This window comes from Mobula birostris, chromosome 9, assembly GCF_030028105.1.
Source record: "Mobula birostris isolate sMobBir1 chromosome 9, sMobBir1.hap1, whole genome shotgun sequence".
Taxonomy (NCBI): Eukaryota; Metazoa; Chordata; class Chondrichthyes; order Myliobatiformes; family Myliobatidae; genus Mobula; species Mobula birostris.
The window spans coordinates 82,341,582-82,369,128 of NC_092378.1; the positions used below are offsets into that span (position 1 = coordinate 82,341,582).

At 41.6% G+C, this 27,547-nt stretch overlaps 1 protein-coding gene across 1 annotated transcript in view; it reads left to right on the forward strand.

Annotated features, from left to right (window-relative positions):
* The window catches only part of LOC140202419 (uncharacterized), a 174,612-nt gene extending 147,332 nt beyond the window's left edge, over window positions 1-27,280 (forward strand). Inside the window, exons 20-23 of the mRNA XM_072267286.1 lie at window positions 2,115-2,245; window positions 12,359-12,519; window positions 22,641-22,704; window positions 27,166-27,280. Coding sequence (XP_072123387.1) covers window positions 2,115-2,245; window positions 12,359-12,519; window positions 22,641-22,704; window positions 27,166-27,280 — 471 coding nt within the window. The remainder of the gene's footprint in view (window positions 1-2,114; window positions 2,246-12,358; window positions 12,520-22,640; window positions 22,705-27,165) is intronic.
* The last annotated feature ends 267 nt before the right edge of the window (window positions 27,281-27,547 follow it).

Below are 27,547 nucleotides of genomic sequence, written 5' to 3' on the forward strand. Positions count from 1 at the left end.
GGAAGAAAGATCCTAAGGGGAGTAAGGGGAGGCCGTGGCTGACAAGGGAAGTAATGGACAGTATTTATAAATGAGAAGAAGTATAACATAGCAAAGATGAGTGGCAAGCCGGAGGACTGGGAAACTTTTAAAGAGCAACAGAAGGTAACTAAAAAGGCAATACGCAGAGAAAAAATGAGGTACGAAGATAAACTAGCCAAGAATATAAAGGAGGATAGTAAAAGCTTCTTTAGGTATGTGAAAAGGAAAAAAAATAGTTAAGACCAAAATTGGGCCCCTGAAGACAGAAACAGGTGAATTTATTATGGGGAACAAGGAAATGGCAGAAGAGTTGAACAGGTACTTTGGATCTGTCTTCACTAGGGAAGTCACAAACAATCTCCCAGATATAATAGTGGCCAAACGACCGAGGGTAATGGATGAACTGAAGGAAATTTATATTAGGCAGGAAATGATGTTGGATAGACTGTTGGGTCGGAAGGCTGATAAGTCTTGGGACCTGATGGTCTGCATCCCAGGGTACTTAAGGAGGTGGCTTTCGAAATCGTGGACATTTCCAATGTTCTATAGATTCAGGATCAGTTCCTGTGGATTGGAGGGTGGCTAATGTTGTCCCGCTCTTCAAGAAGGGAGGAAGAGAGAAAACAGGGAATTATAGACCAGTTAGCCTGACGTCGGTGGTGGGAAAGATGCTGGAGTCAATTATAAAAGATGAAATTACGACACATCTGAATAGTAGTAACAGGATCGGTCTGAGTCAGCATGGATTTACGAAGGGAAATCATGCTTGACTAATCTTCTGGAATTTTTTGAGGATGTAACTATGAAAATGGACAAGGGAGAGCCAGTGGATGTAGTGTACCTGGACTTTCAGAAAGCCTTTGATAAAGTCCCACATAGGAGATTAGTGGGCAAAATTTGGGCATATGGTATTGGGGGCAGAGTACTGACATGGATTGAAAATTGGCTGGCTGACAGAAAACAAAGAGTAGCGATTAACGGGTCCCTTTCGGAATGGCAGGCAGTGACCAGTAGGGTACCGCAGCTGTTTACAATATATATTAATAATTTAGATGAGGGAATTAAAAGTAATATTAGCAAATTTGCCGATGACACAAAGCTGGGTAGCAGTGTGAAATGTGAGGAGGATATTATGAGAATGCAGGGTGACTTGGACAGGCTGGGTGAGTGGGCAGATGCAGCTTAATGTGGATAAATGTAAGGTTATCCACTTTGGTGGTAAGAACAGGAAGGCAGATTATTATCTAAATGGAGTCAAGTTAGGAAAAGGGGAAGTACAACAAGATCTAGGTGTTCTTGTACATCAGTCACTGAAAGCAAGCATGCAAGTACAGCAGGCAGTGAAGAAAGCTAATCAAAGGGCCGAATGGCCTACTCCTGCACCTATTGTCTATTGTCTATAAAAAGCAGGATTTTCCAGTGGCCACCCTTTTCAATTCTGTTTTCATTTCATGTCTTGCTCTACTGCCACGATGAGGCCACACTCAGGTTGGAGGAGCAACACCTTAAGATATTCTGTCTGGGTACCTTCCAACCTGATGACATGAACGTTGATTTCTTCAACTTCCGGTAATTACTGCCTCCCCCATTTCACCATTCCCCATTCCCGTTTCCCTCTCACACCTCACACCTGCCTATTGCATCCCTCTGGTGCTCGTCCTCCTTCTTTTTCTTCCATGGTCTTCTACCTTCTCCTATCAGATTCCTCCTTCTTTACCCCTTTATTTCTCCCATCAATCAACTTCCCAGCTCTTTACTTCACCTCTCCCCCCACCTTCTTATTCTGATCTCTGCCCCATTCTTTTCCAGTCCTAATGAAGGGTCTCATCCTGAAATGTCAACTGTTTACTCTTCAGATGCTGCCTGACCTGCTGAGCTACTCCAGCACATTGTGTGTATTGCTCAAGATTTCTAGCATCTGCAGTACCTCTTATGTTTACTTTTTTTCCTAAACTGCTTAGCTAGCATTCAGTTTGTGGTGCTTTCGCCATCTACTTAACCAATTGTGTCCTTAAATAAGGGATCCAATTAAGCTCAGCCTCAATCTTCATCATTCACAATATGTACTAATTCCAACGCATCTCTCTGTTCAGGAAGATATTGATAATCTTACCAATTTGATACAAATGGAAGAATGGGAAAAGGCTGACTACGAACAGAGTCCTGGACCTAGACAAGGCAAGATGTTTTTTGGCAGAGGCCAAAGCCAAAATCAAGATGAAGAGTAAGTTCACTTAAATAATCCCCAATCTCTAAATTTTACAACGCACAAACTCATTTAGACAAATAAAGCTAATCTCTCTTTATAAAACTAAAGAGCAGCTGGTGTAATATAAAACATATACTATAAGACTTACCAGTTCAGTTAGAGATATTATGGTCTAGTGGCTTGAAACTGATCATTCAGTAATAATAGCATATGTGTGAGACTCATCATAAATTGGGTGATCACTTCGTTGAGCCACTCCACTCCATAGACCACAAGCAGGATTTCCTGGTGGCCGAATATTTTAATTTCCGTTTCCATTCTCATTCCAACATGTCAGCCCCCTTCTTTACTCTATTCCTCACTCTGACCTTTTAGTTCTTCTCACTTGCCTACTGGGTCCACTCCTCCTTCGCTTTCTCCTATGGTCCACTCTCTTCTCCTATCAGATTCCTTCTATCCAGCCCTTGACTTTTCCCACCCACCTGGCTTCAGCTTTCACCTGCCAGCTGGCCTCTTTACCCTCCACCCACCTTTTTTATTCTGGCATCTTCCCCCTTCCTTCTCAGTCCTGAAGAAGGGTCTCGGCCCAATATATCAACTATCTATTAATTTCCACAGATGCTGCCTAACTTACTGAGTTCCTCCAGCATTTTGTGTGTGTTTGTTTGGATTTCCAGCATCAGCAGACTTTCTTGTGACAGTTTTAAATCTTTGATTTTATTCACCAATAGCTGTTGACATCTCTATTTTGCAAACTTCAGAGGAAGCTCCTGGCAAGGGGCCACACCAAGTGGGGACAAAAAGGAAGAAATGAGCATGCCTTGGGCCTTAAGAACTAGATTACTGGTTCTGTTTGCTACAAGGTACCAGTGAGGATCTGTGAACATACTTTGCACAGCATGATCTAAAACTGGCAAAAAGCAAGTAAAGCAGATGCCAGAAACCTGATGGAAATACTTAACAGACCAGGAAGCATCAGAAATTAAACAAGGTCATTGACCTGAAACAACTAACACTGCTTATCTCCCTGACCCAAATATTGCCACTGTTTTCTGCATTTATGTAAAATTGCTTATTGTATGATAACATTACCCTGGAAACATCGCAGAGAGCTTCAGATTGTCCATCTGTGTGTTGTGATGTTCTGCGAACAAGTAAAATAACATTTTACCCAGTTAACTTGCATATGGAAAAATAGTTCTGTGATTTTAGATTCATTCTTGTCCTTGTCCCTGTGTGTGTGTGTGTGTGTGTGTGTGTGTGTGTGTGTGTGTGTGTGAGAGCGAGAGAGTGAGAGTGAGATCTTGTCCAGTTCAAAGGTATCAGCATTCATCTAATTCTGGTTTCTTGCAAAATCCCAATTTAAGGTGGCATGGTAGTGTAGTGGTTAGTGCGACACTTTAAGATGTATGGCAGTGCGACGCAGCTCGCAGCGGTCACTCCAGTGGTGATGTCTGTTATCTGGCAAGTAGGGTGCCGTGCACAATCCTGATTTGATGGAGACAGATGTGAGAGCATGGAGGAACATCTGGTGAAACTTCTGAAATGCCTGCTTTGCTGATGTTGCTACTGTGTGATCCAGAATCTCCAGAGGAGAAGGCTCTGAGTCCTCGGCTTTGCTTGTTGCTCGGCGGCCGGGGCAGGGTCGAAGCGCTCAGCAGAGGATGGTGCTTGGTGCTCGGTGTCGGAGGGCTGGTCGGAGGCTCAAAGTTTTCGTATGGACTCAGAGTGCACTGCGGTTGGGTGCTTCCAATGGTGCTGCATCGGCAAGTTTGTGGTGCTTGGAGGTTCATGGCAGGGAGAGTTTCTCCCTTCTACTATCTGCGTGAGATGATGGGGCTATCGGGACTTTGAGACTTTTGTTTTTACCGTGCCCATGGTCACCTCTTTATCAAATTACGGTATTGCTTTGCACATTTGTAACTATATGTTATAATTATGTGGTTTTGTCAGTTTGAGTTTTGGTTTGTCCTGTGTTTCTTGTGATATCATTCTGGAGGAACATTGTATCATTTTTTAATGCATGCATTTCTAAATGACAATAAACAAGGACTGAGTGTCCTCATAATCTAATCTTATCCAATCTGTAAGATCAGGCTTTGATTTACACTGCTGTGAAAGGAACTTTTATGTTCTCCCTGTGACCTTGTGTGTTTCTTTTAGGTGATCTAGTTTCCTCCCACATTCCAAAGATATATGGGTTAGGGGAAGTGAGATTTGGGCATGCTACGTTGGCAACAAAAAGCATGACAACACTTGCTGGTTGTCAGCATGATCCTCACTGATTTGATTTGACACAAATGCCTCAATTCACCGTATGTATCAATGTGCAGGCGACAAATAAAGCTAATCTTTATCCTTATCGTTATTCTGTCCTTGGTCCTGCCATCTCTGCTTTGTGAGGTGGTAAGCTCTGGTGCTCCTTGCTAAACTGTTGAATCCCTCTTTCTGTCGTCATCTCTGAGTTGCTCCTTAACTCTTATCATCTTACATAGAAACGTAGAAAACCTACAACACAATACAGGCCCTTTGGCCTCTCTCCTAAATGATCAACACTTGTTTGACAATTATCCAGTGGAGCAGCCCTTGAAGACTTGTTGCTACGTAAATACCTTAGCTTGTTGTGTCACTAACATCCAAGTTGTCTAGTACTGCTCCTCACAACTGAATCCAGATAGCCTCAGCCCAAATCGTCGACTATTTAATCTCTTCCATAGATACTGCCTGACCTGCTGAGTTCTTCCAGCATTTTGTGCGTGTTATTCTGGATTTCCAGCATCTGCAGAATCTCTTGTGCTTATGGTGTATTGTTTACATCCAAAAGCCATTTCCTTCTGTCCAGCATCTCTTGGACCAGGACTCTGAGAGCAACAGATCAAAATTATCATTAATTTGATGCACCTATATCTCATCTTAAAAAGCTATACAATTTCCAGTTGATCAATGGCCCGTTAAAAGTTTCCTACAGTTTAAAAAAAAGTCCTCTCCTTGTTCTCATCCTCTTCACCCCACACCTGCCCATGTATAGAAACCATGTTCCTCCTCTATACACCTGGGGACGCCAACCGTTTTTATGCCCTATTATTAACCGAGGGTTCCATGGACTCCAGTTTGGGAACTGCTGCTCTCCACAGTTGTGGATGTGATGTAATTTGGGAAGAGGTTCCTATGTCAGGGCTGCACTATTGGGCACAGTTTCAAAAAGGGGCTGAGCTTCGACAAAATGGGTGCAAATTTCATTCAAAATTTTGATTTTCTAAAGCAAACTTCTCAATTTTTTTTTGCTCACGTTTGTAAAATCTCAAGTTTAAAACTGTCCAGAACTTTGGATGTGAGAGCTTATTCTTTGAGCCTATTAACAAATGTTCCTGATGTTTCTCAGAGCAGGAACATGGTGCAGATTAATGAAAGCAGCTGAAAATGGGTTTAATCACAAACATAAAGACTATCAGTCTTTCAATAGGAGAAGAATTAGGTCATTCAGCCCATCAAGTCTTCTCAATCACGGCTGATTCATAATCCCCCTCAACCCCATTCTTCTACCTTTTCCCCCTTAATCTCCTAATCTTTGACACCCTTATCAATCAAGAACCTATCAATCTGTTTTAAATATACCCAATGATTTGGCTATCTGTAGCGATGCATTCCACAGATTCACCATCCTCTGGCTAAAGAAATTCTGTATTCTGAGGCTCTACCCTTTGATGTAAGACTCCCCCACTTTAAGAAACATCCTCTATAGACCCCAACTCTATCTAGGCCTTCCAATATTCATTCAGTTTCAATAAGATCCACTTATTCTTCTAAACTCTAGCAAGTGCAGAGCCATCAAAACTTGTTTAGCACCCCTGATTCTGAAGAACTGAGAATAGCTTTAATAAAAATTAAACAGACCATTTGGTTTCATTAGTGTACAGTATTTAATAATCTTAGTATATAAGTTTTTGTGTAGAAAGGCTAAAAGGGGAGTGTTGGTGGCCATGACCCTAAAGACATTTAAGGACTATTTATCCACCACTCAATTTTATCCAGAGCTGTGACTAATTTTGTGCAAGTCCAGCATGGAGCTCAGTACTCAAATGAGCAGCTCAAGGGCATCTAGAAACACAAATTGCCCTGGATGTCCTTTGTATTTGAAGTTCTTCAACCCTTTACAGTAGTTGGTCAACATTATGCAAGTTATGTTTGGCAGGGATGTAAATACAATTACTATAAACTCTACTTCATCAGATTATTTAAAATGCCCTCGAAGAAGAACTGCAGAAAACCTGGCAGATATTTTGAGCATGTATTACAATTTAACCAGTTAGTTGTTCAAGTGAGATTGATTATAGAAACATAGAAAACCTACAGCACAATACAGGCCCTTCGGCCCACGAAGCTGTGCCGAACATGTCTTTACCTTAGAAATTACCTAGGGTTACCCATAGCCCTCTATTTTTCTGAGCTCCATGTACCTGTCCTGGAGTTTCTTAAAAGACCCTATCATATCCGCCTCCACCACCGTCGTCGGCAGCCCATTCCATGCACTCACCGCCCTGTGCGGGAAAAAAAACTTACCGCTGGCATCTCCTCTGTACCTGCTTCCAAGCACCTTAAAACTGTGCCCTCTCGTGTTAGCCATTTCAGCCCTGGGAAAAAGCCTCTGACTATCCACATGATCAATGCCTCTCATTATCTTATGCACCTCTATCAGGTCACCTCTCATCCTCTGTCACCCCAAGGAAAAAAGCCGAGTTCACTCAGCCTATTCTCATAAGGCATGTTCCTTAATCCAGGCGACATCCTTGTAAGCCTCCACAGTCTTTCTATGGTTTCCATAGCCTTCCTATAGTGAGACAACCAGAACTGAACACAGTACTCCAAGTGCGGTCTGACCAGGGTCCTATATAGCAATATTACCTCTCGGCTCTTAAACTCAATCCCACGATTGATGAAGGCCAATGCACTGTATGCTTTCTTAACCACAGAGTCAACCTGTGCAGCAACTTTGAGTGTCCTATGGACTCGGACCTCAAGATCCCTCTGATCCTCCACACTGCCAAGACTCTTGCCATTAATGCTATATTCTGTCATCATATTTGACCTACCAAAATGAACAACCTCACACTTATCCAGGTTGAAATCCATCTGCCACTTCTCAGCCCAGTTTTGCATCCTAACAATGTTCTGCTGTAACCTCTGACAGCCCTCCACACTATCCGTAGCACCTCCCATCTTTGTGTCATCAGCAAGTTTACTAACCCAACCCTCCACTTCTTCATCCAGGTCATTTATAAAAATCACGGAGGGTAGGGGTCCCAGAACAGATCCCTGAGGCACACCACTGGTCACCGACCTCCATGCAGAATACGACCTATCTACAACCACTCTTTGCCTTCTGTGGGCAAGCCAATTCTGGATCCACAAAGCAAAGTCCCCTTGAATCCTATGCCTCCTTAAGCCTTGCATGGGACACCTTTTCAAATGCCTTGCTGAAATCCATATACACTGTAGGTTATAGTTATAGGTTAAATGTCAGTAAAGGGAAAGTACTAGTTCTTTGAAATTATGTCATTAGATTGTTTCTGTCCACATGTCAGGGAAGAGGGACCCTCAGTATTACATTGTGAGTAAAAGCAGAAAACGCTGGACAAACTCAGAAGGTCAGAAGTCAGGTGGTCATGTTTCAACTCCCAAGACCCATCATCACTTCTCAACCTGCTGAGGTTTTCAAGTTAGGATTTCCAGCATCTGCAGTTATTTTATGTTGCATTGTGCATATCAGTTCAGATATTTTGTTCAAGAATCTGGAATGTGATTTGAAACTGCAACCTCTGACTCAGAGGCAAGAGCCATCAGCCAAACCATAATGATGTCGTACTGAATCAGAACTAGTTTCCTCTGCTCTAATCTAATCTGCTTTCAGACTCTGGAGTATAAGTTTTGGATTCATTACTAGCACTTCAATTTCTTTTCCAAATGTTAAGCTGATATAATATGTGCATAAACTGTTATTATTTCATTTTATAATTTAATAACTGATTCAACCAATTTACCTCTTGTATTACTGACTAAATTTAATGTCTCTAACATCAACAGTATGTTATCCAAATGTTAAAATGTTATAAGCATAAAATCCCATTTAAATATCTTTATCTAAAAGGTTTAAACCATTAATTTGTGCCGTCTTGCTGCACAGTTACTCTTCATTAGATTAAAATTCCAATAAAGAATAGCAAACCGACCAGTTTTAGTTCTGTATATCTTACACATGGATATGATGTCTCCAAGAAGAGAAACTGTAATCACCTCCACTTGATAATCAAATAATGCGGCCATCACAATCAACTTTCTGGACACTACTTTTGCATTCCATAGCTTACACCATGATCACCACTCCACAATAATCTCAACCATATACATAGAGCATCCATCCCAAAGCAGCATCCACCGTTATGGAACCCCACCATCCAGGCCATGGTCTCTTCTCGCTGCTGCCATTGGGAAGGAGGTACAGGAGCCTTTGGTCCAACACCACCAGGGATGTGTGTGTGTGTCTGTGTGTGTGTGTGTGTGTGTGTGTGTGTGTGTGTGTGTGTGTGGCCTCCGTTAGTCGTGATCAACCATGGGTACTACGCCTTTGGTAGTCACTGGTTTGTCCAGCAGCATCGACTGTGGCTATTGAGGCCAATCCTGGAACGTCAGGCTCTGCCACAGTTGCTGCATGTGTAGGGTGTGGTGGAATTGTTGTCCACTGTCCGCTGTGCTCCCCGCTCCTCAAACTGACTCAGTTTTTACCCTACAACTATCAATCTTCTGAACCAGAGTGGATAACTTCTCTCACCACAACTCTGATATTGGTTCCACAATGTATGGATTCACTTTCAAGAACCCTACAACCCATGTTCTCAGTTCTATTTATTACTTTTATTTGTTTTTGTTATTTGCACAATTTGTCTTCATTTGCATATTAGTTGTGAGTAGTTTTTTATTGCTTATATTGTATTTCTTTGTTCTACAATGATTGCAAGAAAATGAATCTTGGGGTAGTATATGGTGACATATACAGTACACGCTTTGATGATAAAATTCACTTTGAACTTTGAAACAAAGCCATAACTGACTACCTTTTGGATCTTTTGAATGCCAATAAAGGGTCTCAACTCGAAATGTTGACTGTTCATTTCCCTGCCTGACCTGCTGACTTCCTTCAGCATCATGTGTGTTGCTCTAGGTCCCAGCTTCCGTAGTCTCTTGGGATTTGCAGTCTTTAATGTGGAGGGGAGCACCCCTACATTTTTCCATATGCAAGGAATCATGAAACTCTTTTTAACTCATGGAACCAGAGTCTTCTATCTCCATTTCATTGTTGGGTTTTTAGATGTTTAGAACACGTGTGTTATAGTACATTAGCAAATTTTAATCAGATTCTTGATTTTTTTTAACCAAGTGTAATATAAATTTATGGAACAACCTACCCTGGGAGGGATTTGGATATTCAGGGAGAAGGTATGTTTAAACCATGATGACACATTTTTGGACACATGAAGCTTGTTGGTTGGATATGGGGATTAGCACATCCCACCGACGATCAACACTGGTGCACCTCAGGAGTGTGTGCTTAGCCCACTGCTCTACTCTCTATATACACACTACTGTGTGGCTAGGCCCAGCTCAAGTACCATCTATAAATTTGCTGATGATACAACCATTGTTGGTAGAACCTCAGGTGGTGATGAGAGGGCGTACAGGAGTGAGATATGTCGACTAGTGGAGTGGTGCCCCAGCAGTGATCTGGCACTCAATATCAGCAAGACGAAAAAGCTGATTGTGGACATCAGGAAAGGTAAGACGAAGGAACACATACCAATCCAGCGGCTATACTTCATTAGGAGGTTGAAGAGATTTGGCATCTCAACAAATACACTCAAAAACTTCTATAGTTGCACCATGGAGAGCATTCTGACAGGATGCATCACTGTCTGGTATGGCGGCGGGGGGTGCTACTGCACAGGACCGAAAGAAGCTGCAGAGGGTTGTAAATCTAGTCAGCTCCATCTTGTGCACTAGCCTACAAAGTACCCAGGACATCTTCAGGGAGCGATGTCTCAGAAAGGCAGCGTCCATTATTAAGGACCTCCAGCACCCAGGGCATGCCCTTTTCTCACTGTTATCATCAGGTAGGAGGTACAGAAGCCTGAAGCACACCCTCAGTGATTCAGGAACAGCTTCTTCCCTTCTGCCATCCGATTCCTAAATGGATATTGAACCCTTGGACACCACCTCACTTTTGCACATTTTTAGATTTATTCAATATATGCTTACCGTAATTAATTTACTTATTTGTTATTATTATTTTATTTTTTTCTGTTTTCTATATTATGTAATGCATTAAACTGCTGCTGCTGCTAAGTTAGCAAATTTTGCGTCACATGCAGGTGATAATAAACCTGATTCTGATTCTGATAAGAAATCAGGTTTTACAGGATGAGCCAGAATCTTAATGAATGGGCCAAGCTTGCTGAGCCTTGTTATTTCCTGTTTCATCCTGTTTCATTTAATTGGCCTTTGACAATGTAACATGTTAATTATCCTGTTTCATGTGACCAATGAGCGAAGAGCAGATAAGACCAAAAGATATAGGAGCAAAATTAAGGCATTTGGTCTATCGGGTCTGCTCTGCTATTTCATCATTGCTGATCCATTTTCCCCGTCCACCCCATTTTCCTGCCTCCTCCCCGTAACCCTTTGTGCCCAGACTAATAAAGAATCTACCTCTACCGAATATACTCAATAACTTGGCTCCACAGCTGCCTCTGGCAATGAATTCTACAGATTCAACACTCTCTGGCTAAAGAAATTCCTCCTCATCTCTGTTCTAAAAGGACACCCCTCTATTCTGAGGCTATTCTGAGGCACAGCATAGGAAACATCCTCTTCACATCCACTCTATCGAGCCCTTTCACCATCTGATATAGAATAAAATGTAACCAAATATACCAAATTATATAAATGTAATCATCATCAAAAGGCATTAAGTAATCTTATAAGTCGGTTAAATTTAAAAAGTAGTTTTTAGAAGTGTTTTGAAACATTCCACACTACTAGCCTGGGGTATCTCAGTTGGTAGAGTATTACAGATTTTTGGTGCACCAGTTCTTATATGCTTGTACACTTATACACTAAGCAAACCAGTATTCACGGGTCTAATATTACGATTTGGGATGAGAGAGGATAGACACTCCATACTCTGGAGGAGTCAGATTATTTACAGCTTTATATATAATGAAAAGTTTTTAAGAATTGATCCAAAAGAACTCAGGCAGCCAGTGTAATGATGCCAAAACCAGTGAAATGTGCTCAGACTTTTTTTTAGGTTGAGATTCTTGCTGTTGCATCTTGAACAAGCTGCAGCCGATTTATATTTTTCTTAGGCAATCCTGAAAAGAGTGCATTACAGTAATCTAATTGACTAAAAACAATTTTTTTGCATCTTGAGATGTCATAAGAAGTCAAGCTCATACAATATTCCTTAAATGAAAGAACACAATCTTAATAATATGGTTAATATGTGATTTGAAATTTAGCTCAGATTCAATAATAACATCCAAGTTCTTTACTTCCAGCTTGACTTGTAAGGCCAGATGATCAAATTTATTTCTAAGATTCACACTTTTTCATTGTTACCAATAACCAAAAGTTCTGCTTTTCTTCCCCCTTATTTAGTTTAAGGAACTTCAAACTAATCTATTCTGTAATGCTAGTAAGACACCAGGGTCACCGGCCTTAGGGTCATCTGGCATGATTCTATGTCGATTTGGCACAGCCAAGAAGGGCCAAAAGGCCTGTTTCTGTGCTGTAGTTTCTATGGTTCTATGGTTCTTATATTGTGCAATCTTATTTGCACTGCACTACCCAGCAACAATTCGCCATCTCATTTAGATTATAATGCTTTAAGGCATCTTAATTCATATTCACTTCCTCATTTACTTTTACCACTCTCTCTACATCTCACTACTAAGGTGTTTTATTTACCGTACTGTGCAACTTAACATATAAAGCTCCATTTACATTATTGTGCAGCTGAAAACCAGGTTTGTTGACTGTAGCATAAGAGACTCTGCTTCTATTTTCTTTTCTTTTCAGAAGCATTTCATCAGGTGCAGAAATACAGGAGGAGATTGAAAAGCTGCGGTTGAAGGTTTCGGATATTTATCACCAGCAAGAAAATACAACTTTGACACTGACGAATGAAATACGGAGAACACAAGATTTGATCAATGAAATACTCAAGCATTTTGGATCTGGTAATAAGTTGTCACAATAAGCAAAAATGTTTTGCAAGTAAAGTGCTTTTCAGTTATTAGATGGGATATTGAGCTGTGAGGAGGATGCAAGGAGTTTGCAGAGGGTTATAGATGGGCTAAGTGAGTGGTCAAGAATGTGGAAAAGAGAGTATAAAGTAAAGACTGTAAAGCTATTCACATAGCTGAGAAGAACAGAAAATAATATCTTTTAAATCAACCACAAGGACAGCATTGTTGTTTCCTCTGGCTTGGCCTGGAGTCTTGGCCTCCAGTTAAAGGGTTCTAAAATGTATCAGTTGGTAAATGTAGGAAGAGGTGCAGTCGCCGTTTCAAGCCGAGACCGGGTTGAAACGTCGACTGCACCTCTTCCTACAGATGCTGCCTGGCCTGCTGCATTCACCAGCAATTTTGATGTGTGTTGCTTGAATTTCCAGCATCTGCAGAATTCCTGTTGTTTCAGTTGGTAAATGACACACTTTGCATCCACTGGTGGTGTAGATGGAGGTAAATGTTTTGGATGGTAAAAAAAAGCACCAATCAAACAGGTGTTTCCTGGATGGTGTCTGGGATGAGGGCTGTTGTAGGAGAAAAGAATTTAAAAAGACAGATCTGGCATTTGAGGGCATTAGTAATGATCTAATTGAAGCATAAAAGATTTTGAAGGGTAGGAGAGATGGTTTTTCTAACTGGATCGATTTGGCCTGGAGGTCGGGTGTCTAGGTAAGTGGTCAGAAGGTAGGACTGACTTCCAGAGGAATATTTTTAATCTCAAGAGTTGGGAACCTCTGGAATTCTTTTCTCATCCTGACAGCTTAGGATACTTAATCATTTGTGTGAGTTCAAGGTGGATAATACAGTTTTGGACTCCAGGGGAATTGAGGGATAGGGAGATCAGGTGAATTTTAGAGAGATTGGACTTGCTGGAAAGCAGGCTTGGAACTCAGAATCCTGCTCGTCTTTTTTCTCCCTATTTCTCATATTCCTAATCAGAGTCAAAGGACTATATTTTTTCCATATCCAACCCTCACTTTCCGTGCTTACTTAACTCTGAACACGAGGTCCCAGGAAGTGCAGTCTAGTAAGGCAATGGGTAACGCAATGAGGAGAGGAATGATGAAAACTCACTTAATTTTACACCGGCAGAGAAATTGGCATTGTGCATAATTTAGGTATGATATGTGTGAGAGACTGGACTCTGAAGTATATAGCAGGCAAAGTAGGGGGCAGGGGTAGCAGTTCATGAGAAGGCAATTGCAGCCAAGTTCTTCTGCAGAGGACCCTGCTGAAGACTTGATAAGATCAGCCTTGGTTACACGTTGTACTTTGGTGGATTAGGAGCTGGATGTTCTACTATTAAAACCCAGAACCAGCCATGCATTTGGCTTTGTACAGGACTATCAAGCATGGGGTTGTCAATTCATCAGATCTCTTGTAAAGTCTGCCACAATTCAGCAAACAATTAAAGAAAGAAGAGACAACAAATCAGGCAGCATATGTGGAAAGAGAAAGAGATTTAATGTTTCAGGACTGAGCTATCTTGGCAGAACTGAGAAAGACAGATGACAAGTTAGTTTTAATTTGCGGAGAAAAAGGGAGGGGATGGATAGAGCAAAGGGAGTATCTATGATAGAATGAGACTAAACAGAGGCATATCTATGGAAAATAGCACCTATGGCAAGTACTGAAATTGCGCCCCTGTCCAAACATCTGACACCCATCTTTTAGATAACTTTACCATAATATCAGCTCAAAAATACAAGTCAAGCTCCTTAAACTTTTAATTAACAAATTATGGCACTATATGAAAATTATAACTGCACCTTCCTTGCTTTCACTGATGCAAATTGGTCTATGATGTGGTCAAAGTCAGATTTTTCAGTTTCTTCTCTTTCTACACTCAGCAGAGCAAGATCAGAGTCTGCCTTGACCCATGGAGGCTCTAAAATACAAAAGCATTAGTTTTAACTTGCTGAATGATCTCTCACAGCTGGCGATGGAAGCTGCGATGGTTAGCATTATCTGAATAGCAATGTGAAGATTGGGGAAGACCCTCGCATCTCCATACTGAACAATAAATTCAAGAAGTTCTTCAGGTCTTGATATTTTCATGTTGACCTGCCTTGATAGAAACATTCTGCAATCCAAAATTTCTTCATATAGTTGCTGTCCATCAACATCAGAGCTGTACAATTCACCCAAATTTTTGCACTTCTTCTTTAGGTCATTACTGTCGGCGTCATAACACAGTCCCTCGACATCGAGAAGGAACCCAAACTTGGCGTCAGTGTCGTACAAACGAGTGAACGTTTTATCCATTTCTCTGTGAAGACAGTTGAGTGTTCCCATCATGACTCTTTCCATTTCCTCCTTAGCTGTTAACCCAGCGTCTCTTGAGTTCTCATCAGCCATTTGTTTCTTTCGTCTCTGACGTCTTTCAGCTTCAATATTCCATTCTTGACAGAGACCGACTCCTTCTTCGAGTGACTCACTGACCAACACTCTCTGTCATCATAAAAATGATCTTGGAGGGCTTTCAAATCCAGGGCGCCATGGTGGAAGTTCATGCTAGAATCCTGCAGCCTATTTTGAGTACGGTCAACGCGAATGAGTATTTTGTTCCAAAGTCCAAGCAAAATCAGAAAATCGTAACTCAACATGCAGTTGTACAGCTGCCTTGTGTCATTTCTTGTTTCACTGGTCTCGTTTTCATTGTCTATCATGTCCTGGAGAACTTGAAGTATCTCCTCAAGGTACTTGTTGACGGGCTTCACCGCTTCTGTCCTTGCACTCCACCTGGTTTCGGATTCCGACTTAACAACCACACGTTTTTGAGTTTTTCCCAGTGCTGTGTTGAATGAGAGAAAAGCACATAGAGAGCTTCGATAGTTCCAAAGAACGTGACCTGCTTGGCTGCATGCACACCCACCAAGTTGCGTGAGTGATTGTCACAATTCACAAACACTGCCAGGTTGTTTTTCTCACTTATTCTTTGATGAACACCACTTCTGTGGCCAGCCACCACAGCAGCGTTGTCATAGCACTGTGACCGACATCTTGTAGCTCCATTTCATCTTTCTCTAGCTGTTTCAAGATGTCTTCAACAAAGCTCTCAGCATCCTTCTGGCTTATCTGGATAAAACCAAGGAAGGACTCTCTAACATGGACTGTTTTCCTCTCAAGATCAACTTCCACATACCTCACTACTTCTGACATCTGCTCATGGTGTGCCTGATCAGGAGTTGAGTCGAACATGAGACCATAGCACTTGGCTTTACGAATGCTTCTCAGTAAACTCTGGCGAACAGTGGATGCCATCATGTGGATGAATTTGTTCTGGACACCCAGTGAAAGATCCAGGATGACTTTCCACATGAGTAAGGTGTTCTTTTATGACAGGGTCAAAGATGGCCAGTAGTTTCAGTAAGTCAAAGAAATTTCCCACATTGGAGTCATCATCTAGCTGAAGTGACTCCCTGTGTCCTCGCAAAGCCAGGTTCTGAGTCACAAGGAAATTTATGCAGTGAAGGATTCTTGTCAAGATATCACGCCACATCTGCTTTTCCTTCTCAATCTGTGACTGAAATACCGCGTCAATAACCCCTCTGTTTCCGGCTAAATTTCTTTCCAAATTTTCTCCACTGTGTGAAACATTCCTGATGTTCTTGGCATTTTCATGAACACTAATCCTTTCAGGTGCTTTCTACTGGTTGAATCCATTTTCCTGCTCCAATGAGGATTGATTGTCTGACCGGGAATAGAGAAGACAACAGGTACAAAATGCAGATTTTTTAGAAGGGGAATAGACCAGCCATGAGTGAGTCTCTTCCTCGCCACGACCATTTCTCAATTTCTTCTTAAACCAAGTTTTGTTCATTTGTTGGTAGGAAAGGCCCCTCACTGTTCTGGAAATACTTCAAACCCAGCTTTATTATTTCTGTTCTCAACGCATCAGGCAGAGTTGCTTTTCCAGTATCCTTGTTGAACTTCAGAAGTCCAATGTCATGCTGTTCAATCACTTCTGGTATGACAGTTCAAGGCTGTTTGACACTATCCAGTTCACTAGGTTCAGTGTCGTCAAGTTCAATCTCCTCAGGTAAAATCTCGTCAATAAACTCAACATCACCACCACCATCATCGTCTCCCCCTCCTGTCATGTCCACGTTCTCTGTGGCAGCCTCACTCTTAATCTCATCATACTCAGATTTATCTGACTTGACTTCCTCCTTGGCTTGTGAGGCATTTGTACTTGATCCACCTTCGGATTCTAACAAACTTGTAGCAGGTGCAGGCGACTCCATGGAAGGTGTCGAACTACTTGTTCCGGGCTTTTCAAAGAAGGGCATGAAGAACTTGCTCAATTTCTTGGCTTCCTCCGCCTCCAACTTGTAATTGTTATATGGTTATAGTGCTTCTCACCCATGATAATCAAAGACAGGTCATACATCTGAAGAAAATTCTTTTTTCACTATCCAAGGATGGCTTGTCTGACTTTAATAGAAACTGCTCAGTGGCGCCCAGGGCATGTGCCGTACCCGCCATACTTTAGATACACCACTGAGACTAAATAGTTTAATGTGACAGAATCCCATTATGCTTCTTTATGTTATGAGTTATGTGTTGCTCATAGCAAGGCAATGCTGTAAGTTCAGCAGGCCAGAATGTACTAATGGACGGTAAAAAACTGAACCATGCAGACTGTTGATGAGCAGAAATTGTCAGGTCAGACATAAACTGAATTAATGAGTGAATTATCTAAAGCAGAGAATTCAGTGATAAGCAGCACTCAAAGCACAGGAGGGACTACGCAATTGATATTTTGGGTTGAGACCCTTCATGTGGACTAGATTAGATTATGAGGACACGCAGTCCTCTTTTATTGTCATTTAGTAATGCATGCATTAAGAAATGATACAATATTTCTCCAGAATGATATCACAGAAACACATGACAAACCGACTGAAAAACTGACAAAAACTGCATAATTATAACATATAGCTACAACAGTGCAAAGCAATACCGTAATTTGATAAAGAACAGACCATGGGCATGATAAAAAGTCTCAAAGTTTGTCGAAAGTCCCATCATCTCACGCAGACGGTGAACCTCCAGCACCGCAAACATGAGATGCAGCATCCTGGAAGCATCCGACCACAGTCCAACTCTGAGTCAGTCCGAGTGCATCCAGTAGTCCAGATGAAGGATGCCAACTTGAAACATGGACTGTTCATTTCCTTCCAGAGGTGCTGCTTGACCTGCTGAGTTCCTTCAGTAATTGGTGCGCTGCTCCAGATCCCATCATGTGCAGAGTCTCCTGTGAATTCAACACTGAATCCGGAGGCTATAATGTGCCCTGATTGAAGATGAGATATTATTCCTTGAGTTTGTGTAGAGCCTCACTGAGGTTCACACAGAGAACACAAACACACAGGCTGGAGTGGGAGTGGGATGGAGAATTAATGTAGCAAACCCCCTTTGACATCTGCTGACATCTTCTGCTAGTCACCGTCTGTGATATTTGCTTTAGTGTTTGTCTCCTTCCGTTAGTTTAGCCTGACCCACTAAGCATGCTTCACTGAGCTACCAGGTAACACAGACAAAAAACACAATTTGGTTCAAACTACCATATCATGTCATTTGAGCTCACTCTATCTGAGATATTCCCATTGTTCTATTTATCCCTCTTCCATCTTCTCTCCTACTGAAAACTGGTTATCTCTTTCACTTTCTGACAGACCTGAAACACTGACTGTTTCTCTTTCTGTGGAAGCTGCCCAACCTGCTGACTGTTTCATGTATTTTCTGATTAGTTCCTACTGCTACACAATAGCTTTCACAAAACGTCTACTTGCTGCAGTAGAAGTAGAGATTAAAATTGTGCAAGCTCATAGAAACAGAAAATGCTGGAGATACTCAGCAAATCAGGTCAGACACCATTCTGTGGACAGAGTAATGTCAGGTCAACAACCACTCATGAGAACAGGAGAAGTTATAAAAAGAAGCACTTTCTGCTTCTGGAAGATTAAGCGATTTGCAACATGACTCATATAATTGGTGTTCAATTGATGTTCACTAGCATTGCTAAATTAATATCTCTTGGAATTGACAAGACACAAAGGAGGATAGCAGTCACATCAACAAGTTGAAGTCAGTGTGGTCTAGATTTGAGTTGGAGTGGGGGAGGGAGTAGTGTTTTGGTCTACTGCACCTTCAGAAGGTTCTAGAAACATAGAAAACCTACGGCACAATACAGGCCCTTCAGCCCACAAAGTTGTGCCGAACATGTCCCTGCCTGAGAAATTACTATGCTGACCTATAGCCCTCTATTTTTCTAAGCTCCATATACCTATCCAAAAGTCTCTTAAAAGACCCTATCGTATCTGCCTCCACCACTGTTGCCGGCAGCCCATTCCACGCACTCAGCACTCTCTGCGTAAATAACTTACTCCTGACATCTCCCCTGTACCTACTCCCCAGCACCTTAAACCTGTGTCCTCTTGTGGCAACCATTTCAGCCCTGGGAAAAAGCCTCTGACTATTCACATGATCAGTGCCTCTCATCATCATACACACCTCTATCAGGTCACCTCTCATCCTTTGTCGCTCCAACGAGAAAAGGCCGAGTTCACTCAACCTGGTTTCATAAGGCATGTTCCCCAATCCAGGCAACATCCTTGTAAATCTCCTCTGCACCCTTTCTATGGTTTCCACATCCTTCCTGTAGTGAGGCAACCAGAACTGAGCACAGTACTCCGAGTGGGGTCTGATCAGGGTCCTATATAGCTGCAACATTACCTCTCGGCTCCTAAATTCAACTCCACGATTAATGAAGGCCAATACACCGTATGCCTTCTTAACCACAGAGTCAACGTGCGCAGCTGCTTTGGGCATCCTATGGACTTGGACCCCAAGATCCCTCTGATCCTCCACACTGCCAAGAGTCATACCATTAATACTATATTCTGCCATCATATTTGACCTTACAAAATGAACCACTTCACACTTATCTGGGTTGAACTTCACCTGCCATTTCTCAGCCCAGTTTTGCATCCTATCAATGTCCCGTTGTAACCTCTGACAGCCCTCCACACTATCCACAACACCTCCAACCTTTGTGTCATCAGCAAACTTACTAACCCATCGCACCACTTCCTCATCCAGGTCACTTATAAAAATCACGAAGAGTAAGGGTCCCAGAACAGATCCCTGAGGCACACCACTGGTCACCGACCTCCATGCAGAATATGACCCATCTACAACTACTCTTTGCCTTCTGTGGGTAAGCCAGTTCTGGATCCACAAAGCAATGTCCCCTTCGATCCCATACCTCTTTACTTTCTTAATGAACCTTGCATGGGGTACCTTATCAAATGCCTTGCTGAAATCCATATACACTACATCTACTGCTCTTCCTTCATCAATGTGTTTAGTCACATCCTCAAAACTCCTGCAGCAGAAATGATGATAAAATATGCCAGTGAGATCACAACCATTGCCAGTCCTGACTGATAATTCCACTCCTGCAGTAGATGCCAGGATTTCTATTGGGCTCTCCTTTCTTGTACACTCTTTTTCCATATTTTGTCCTCTATTAACACAGATTAATTACCTGACATGGGACCGGTACTGTAGTGTAGTAGGGACCTTGATTCAGTTCCCACCGCTGCCTGTATGGAGTCTGTATGTTCTCCCAGTGGCCGTGTGGGTTTCCCCCAGGTACTCTGGTTTCCTCCTACAGTCCGGTTGGTAAGTTAACTGGTCATTGTAAATTGTCCCGTTCTTAGAGTAGGATTAAATCGGGTGTTGCTGGGCGGTATAGCTCGAAGGATCAGAAGGGTATCACAATATTCCATGCTGTATCGCAATACAATAAAAAATAAAATAAAATAAGAAATAACAACCAAGATTTCCCAGTGGAGGTGGAAGACTGTGAGGTTCTTTTTTTCCTCAAATATCCGTAATGGCATCCAAAATAGGATCTGTCTTCCACAGACGTTTCTATTGGATCTTGGTTTTGATCTTTCATTGGTTTTGACCTTTTCCCCTTTGACTAGCCCTCATGTTAACTCCTGCTGTGATAACATTATCAGTTTTTTCTTTGGCACTGGTAAACTCCACCTTTTGAGCTACAATCCCTCTAGGAATGCACTAAGCAATCAATGGACCCTCATTACCTCACCACAGGAAATTCCCATTCTGTTCATTTATACAATGCTGACTATTCAACAATAGCTCTCATTACCCAAATTGCTCCCTCTCTCTCTCTCTTTAAACATCAATTTCTCAAACTTCTGGTAATTGCAACACCTTCACCATTCCCATTCCCATTTTCTCTATCACCTTATCTCCTTACTTTACCTCACTTCCCTCTGGTGCTCCACCCCCTTTACTTTCTTTAATGATCTTCTACCCTTTCCTCTCTGATTCCCTTTTCTCCAGCCCTTTATCCCTTTCACCTATCAGCTTCACAGCTCTTTACTTCATCCCTCCCCCTCTTCTGGTTTCACCTATCACCTACCACCTTGTACTTCTTCCTCCCCTACCCCCAGCTTCTGCTCTAATCTCATCTTTTTTTCCTGTCCTAATGAAGAATCTTTCCCCGCAATGTCAGCTACACTCTTTTCCATAGATGCACCCTGGCCTGCTGAGTTCCTCCAGTATTTTGGATGTTTTCCCCTCTCTCTCTCTTTCTCTTGCTCTATTTTCAGGAACAGCTTTCTATACAGAGTGCTTTGAATTTATTGACTAGCATCCTCATTACACATTTTCCTTGGTTTTTGTCTGCTCACCAACAAATATATTTACTGCATATTCATGTGGCTGCCCAAGTCTTCCTTTGTAACCTTTGACAGGTCACTGGCAGTCACTTGAGACAACAGAATAAGTTCAAGTTCAAGTTTAGTTATCTTTCAACCATACATGAACAAATATGAATACAGCTGAACAAAACAGTGTTCCCGTGTCAAGATACAAAACACAGTACCAACAGTCATATATAGCAGAAGGCACATATAAGACAGTCACACAAGACAATATGTATAGCCCAAGTGCCTGAGTGACATGTCCTGTAAGTTGATGGTACATGGGTGTTATCAGCAAGAACAGACAGTTCTCTGTAGTCCACAGATGAATACATGCACACACGCAATCCAGCTTGTCATTTCACTGATTAAACACTGGAGGGCTGCATCGAAGGGAGGGGCTAGCCCCCAAGAGCATGGGTGCTGCGCTGCACCGCCTCTGGTGTCTCCCTTCCTGGATTGCTGCAACAGTTGAGTCCGCGGCTTGAGGCCTAGACACCACAATGACCAAGGCCACACAGCTCCCCTGCCAAAAAACGAACTTGCAGCATTTTATCAATTTCCAACAGGGCCTTGTGATCACAAGAGAAACATTCAAGACAATCACTTGCACACCACCTTCATGAACTGACTCCAATGACTTTCTGTAGCAGGCAGTAGCAGGTCCACACAAAGTCCAGCTGCTCTGCCAATGAGTAGCTCATTGGTGGGATAGACCTGCAGTACCTGAAATTCTTAATATCCAGCATTGTCCTGCGATTGTAAAAAAAGCTTAAAAAAAAGACAAAACACCTTTGGTTGGTCCCTGAGAGGCTGCTCTGCCCTTATGCACCAACATCTTACCAGATATGCTAGAAATAAATTGCTGGAAGTGCCTATTTTTACTATTTTCCTAGGGCTATAATTGCATCAATATATTACAACTGAAGACTGAAAGATGCTTCATAAATTTCTGCATTGCTTTTTTAGGAGGTGCATTGGCATTTCCCTGGGAGTTCTCCAATTCTCCACCATTTCTTTAGCAGTAAACCAGGGGAAAATTCTCAAAGTTACAGTGTAGATTGGATAATCAACAGAAATTACAAGCAGTTACTGAATGTCCTTAACTTTCACCAGATGTTATACAAGTAGATACATCTTCTTTAAATTAAATCACATCTTTAAACATCTCTGTGGTAGCTGGCACACTTTAAAAATTCTGTTTGAATGCATTTGGTATGGATAAAATAGGTATTTAAAACAGTATCAATTGCTCATAACATCTTGTAAAAGTTTTCAACAAAACTTGTTTCTGTGCTTTCTCTCTTTTCTAATCACTTTTAGGTGGCAGTGGGTTCCAATTGCCACCTGAGTCAACTGGAGATGTTCAGGACAGCAGCCATGAATGGTAAGTTTTGTTAAGTGGTTTGTATTGTTGAGGGTTATATAAAGTTGACGAAGAGTTCCTACTGTCAATCAAATGCAAGTCTTGTGCTGAAAGCCACAGTTTCTTGCTTTCCAGTCCAAACATCATGATCTCATATTTCCTGGATTTTCCAGGCACCAACAATGTTGATTGCCAATAAAGCTACAATTAAATAGGGCTTTGGCAATCCCTAAAATATTAAATGATTTTTGAGTACTAAACTCAAAAGGTTTCTGAAACATCCAATAACAGAAGTGATCTATCAAACAAAGTATCCAATTAGACCCATAAAAAGGTTAAAATCATAAACAATGTTATTTTCTACAGCATGCTTAAATGATGGAACATGTATGTGATCAAATTGAAATGTCATAATTCAAATTTGATTTCTTCAAAAACTTAACATTATTAAATAATATCTGTGAAAATGACAATCTGCATGCAAAAACAAAAATCAGCCTTACAGAGCCAGAAAAAATATTTAGCATCACTATGTCCTAATGTACCATCAAAAACTTATTTTTACCTTAATGACAAAGCTTAACGTTGGAAAATGCATGGTCATGCACTTTCGTAGTAGAAATAAATATGCAGACTAGTTTCTAAAAGGGGAGAAGGGAATCTGAGATGCAAAGGGTCTTGGGAGTCCTTGTGCAGAACACCCTGCAGGTTAACTTGCAGGTTGAGTCAGTGGTGAGGAAAGCAAATGCCACGTTAGCATTAATTTCAAGAGGTCTAGAATACAAGTGCAAGGAGATTATGCTGAGGCTCGTAAGGCACTGGTGAGGCTACATCTCGAATACTGTGTACAGTTTTGGGCCCCTCATCTTAGAAAAGTGCTGGCATTGGAGAGGGTCCAGAGGAGGTTTACATGGATGATTCCAGGAACAAAAGTGTGCATGCGCCGGTCGTGCATGCAGCCTGGTACAGCCGTTCCGATCTATTCTTACTTTCTTCTTCTTACTTTTTAATTTATGTTATTTTTTGTATTTTTTTTTCTCACGGTAACACGTCGAAGCTGCAACGTGTTACCTGCAACGATGCTGCACCCTCTCTAACATGCTGGTAGAGAGAGTTTTATTTGGGTCTTTTTTAGCGCTGGAAATGGTTACATCCCGACATGCGGGACAGAAGCAAGGTTGCATTGGGTATTCCAGAAACCAGCTAATGCCAGCTGGTTTAGCGAACAGAGCGGCGGACACCCCTGCTGAAATCCGGAGGAAAGCACACAGAGGATGCAGAGGGGGATCACAAAGCCGAGGAAAGAGGACCGGGTCAAGACGACAGAGACTTATGAAGAAGAGGAGTTCAGTAGGTAATACCGTTCCGGCTGACCGGAAGTGCACCGACAGCAGTAAGCGTAAAGGAGTTGGGTGCTTACTGATCTGGTTAACAACAGATGGTGCAATCCGGGGCATATTACGTTCGACAAACGTGTTTGCAGACTGGATATTGAACTTTTTACTTTTGGACTTCGGCCACATTCCACCGTGATACAACACGTGGCGGCACGGGAGGTCGTTCCTGCCTGTGGCCATCGAACGTGTAGCTCCTCCCGTGGAGGGTCAGACACCCTGAGCCAATAGACTGGTCCTGGACTTATTTTCCATCTGGCATAGTTTGCATTTTGTTGTTTGAGTGTTGGTGGTTCTTGTATTGCTATATTTAGGCTCTATTCTTGGTTGGTGCGGCTGTAACGAAACCAAATTTCCCTCGGGATTAATAAAGTATATCTATCTATCTATCTATCATACAAGGAACGTTTGATGGCTCTGAGTCTGTACTCACTGGAATTCAGAAGGATGGGGGGTTGGGGGGGATCTCAGTGAAACCTTTGAATGTTGAAAGGCCTAGACAGAGTAGATGTGGAAAGGATGTTTCCATGGTGGGAGTCTAGGACAAGAGGGTACAGCCTCAGGATAGAGGGGTGCTCTTTCAAAACAGAGATGCAGAGAAATTTCTTTAGCCAAGGGGTGGTGAATTTGTGAAATTTGTTGCCACATGCAGTTGTGGAGGGCAGGTCACTGGGTATATTTAAGGCAGAGATTGATAGGTTCTTGATTGGACATGGCATCAAAGGTTACGGGGAGAAGGCCAGGAACTGGGGTCGAGAAGGATCAGCCATGATTGAGTAGCGGAGCAGTCTCGAAGGGCCAGATGGCTTAATTCAGCTCCTGTGTCTTATGGTCTTAATATTTTAATGGTTTTTACTAAAGTCAGTCTTGTTATTAGTTCTATAAAGAAAAATATAGAAAGGGTTGTCAGTTTACTAGTATTTCAGTAACACATTTTTGACAATGGTCATAGAGTCATAGAGTATTACAGCACGTAAACAGGCACTTTGGCCCATCTAGTCAGTGCTAAACTACTAACCCGCCTAGTCTCATTGACCTGCACCCAGACCATAGCCCTCCATACCCCTCCCATCCATGTACTTAACCAAATTTCTCTTAAATTTTAACATCAAACACACATCCTTTCATTGCGCTCTCTGCTCGTTCCTCACTCTCACTACCCTCAGAATGAAAAGGATTCCCCCATGTTCCCCTTAAACATTTCACTTTCACCCTTAACCCATGACCTCTAGTTCTAGTCTCACCGAACCTCAGTGGAAAACGCCTGCTTGCATTTACTCTAAACTATACCCCTCATAATTTTGTAAACCTCTATCGTATCTCCCCAGCGTTCTCCGAAGCTCTGAGGAATAGAGTCCTATCCTATTCAACCTATCCCTATAACTCAGATCCTCAAGTCCTGCCAATATGCTTGTGAATTTTGGTTCAGAGTATCTAGACCAAATTTCACAAATAAGTTCAAGGTGGTATATATTATTCTGCAAGAATTCTTTCTTATCTTGGAGTAGATGGGAAAATCATGCTTAAAAGAAACTGTACCTCAAAATCTGTAAAACTCATTATCTTTTCCTGGCAGAAGGATCCACCCACTCCTTACCCCCAACCCCATTCTGTCAATTTATTTTCATTGAATACTAGAAAGGGCAAGTTATAACTACCCGAGTGAGGGACAAACATAAAGCAACTGTGGGACATATACATGTCCAAGCAACTGGACATGTCACTGGAGCAACAATAATAGTTGGGACCTGGCATTTACAATTGTAATGATGTCAAATTTGTCTGCTGTATTTCCTCCTACTTTTCTGTAAAATTGACAGTAGCCACTGTGGGTTCACTTGAGCTTGTGATTCCACTTCGAAGAAAGCTAAGGCACAAAATGGAAACCCACATCAAATAGACAAGAGAATGTGCACGTTATTTTAAGGATTGGATGCATTGTAGTGTTTGTGCAGAGTTACTGGTAGTACAGTATTATTAGAGATGCACATAATGTTATGCTACACTACAAGAGGGAATAATTTAGTCCATTATCTGTCTTACACCCTTTTTGAAGCAACCTAATTATAATTTTTATTGATTGTTTAATGCTTCGCTGTCTCCAATCATGTGTCAATTTTTGACCTAAGATACCCTTCCATTTTTGTATGACTGATTGCATTTTCTTCTTTTCCCTAGAGATTCTTCAGTGAGTAAGTAATTAATTACTCAAGATGACATGATGTAAGCATAGTGGCTTCATAACTCAAAGTGGAAACCGAGTGAGAATGTTGAACTAAAAGCAGCTGTAGAAAAGATACCAACGTCAATCAATTTCATACTGATATTTTACAGAAAGTCATTCGAGTTAGAGGATAGCTGTAAATGTGGACAGTGGTGTCAAAAGTTTAAGAGAAAAGATTTACAAACTGCAATATCATAATCTATTAAGCTAATTTTGTACTGTCATCTTGTCACATTTGCAAACATCATTAGTTTAAGCCTAGGGATTTCCTTATCAAACTTACAGATTAATTAGTTACATCTTTGCAAAGGAATTGCAGCTTTGAAAGAAATTGGCAGAGCTTCATGTAATAGTATTGAGCAGATGATCATCAACGATCTTGCTTCAAGGTATAATTGGAATTGCTTGCAAAATTAAATTCAATTGTATATTTTCAAAGAAGCTAAGGCAATAGTGCATTATTAATGATAAAGCACTGCAGGTCTCAGGTTTAAACCAGCAGAACAAATGGGAATTCCCTTCCTTCTACTAAACAATTGCAATATCAGTTAGAGAAGAACATGTTTTATCAGTTACCTGAGTATCACCTCCATTCAATCAGAAAACAGTTTAGCTCAATTGATTCTCACTCAGCAGTCTGGCTGCTGTTTCAGAGTAGGATGTCTGTTATTCAGAGTTCCATAAATTTGATAAAACTGTTGGGAAAAGAAATGTCTGAACACCAGAATGTCTAATTATATCTGTGCATCAAGCTCGTTTCTTCTGATTAAAGCACCATGGACAGTGTCTGCCTTTCTGTGTATTGCTGCATCAATAAAGCTGTGTTTATAAGTATCTTGAATTGAGTGTTTGATAATTCTGTAGCACCAGCCTAGATCTCGTAGCAGGTTTTATAACAAGCTGGAAAGGGAATGAGAACACTGGGGTTACCTGGATAATGTTTTCACTGAGCAGAGTTAAGGACATTGAAGGGCCTTGAAGAGGCCTCTGAAATCTCAACTTACTCCAATGGTGAGAGACGATCCTCAACAAGGGGAATACAGGTGCCATCTTTAGAATTTATGCTTTACCTTAAAAAAAAGCTGCAAAAGCATTCACTGGATTCTAAGTCATTTATTTTTGGTTGTGATCCTGTTACTGTAAAATTTGTAATTATTACTATGGTGCTGATGATCTGTATTCCATGACCAGCCTAACTAAACCATTAGGCTACAACTTTGGCTATCATTTGACAAAGTGGAACATT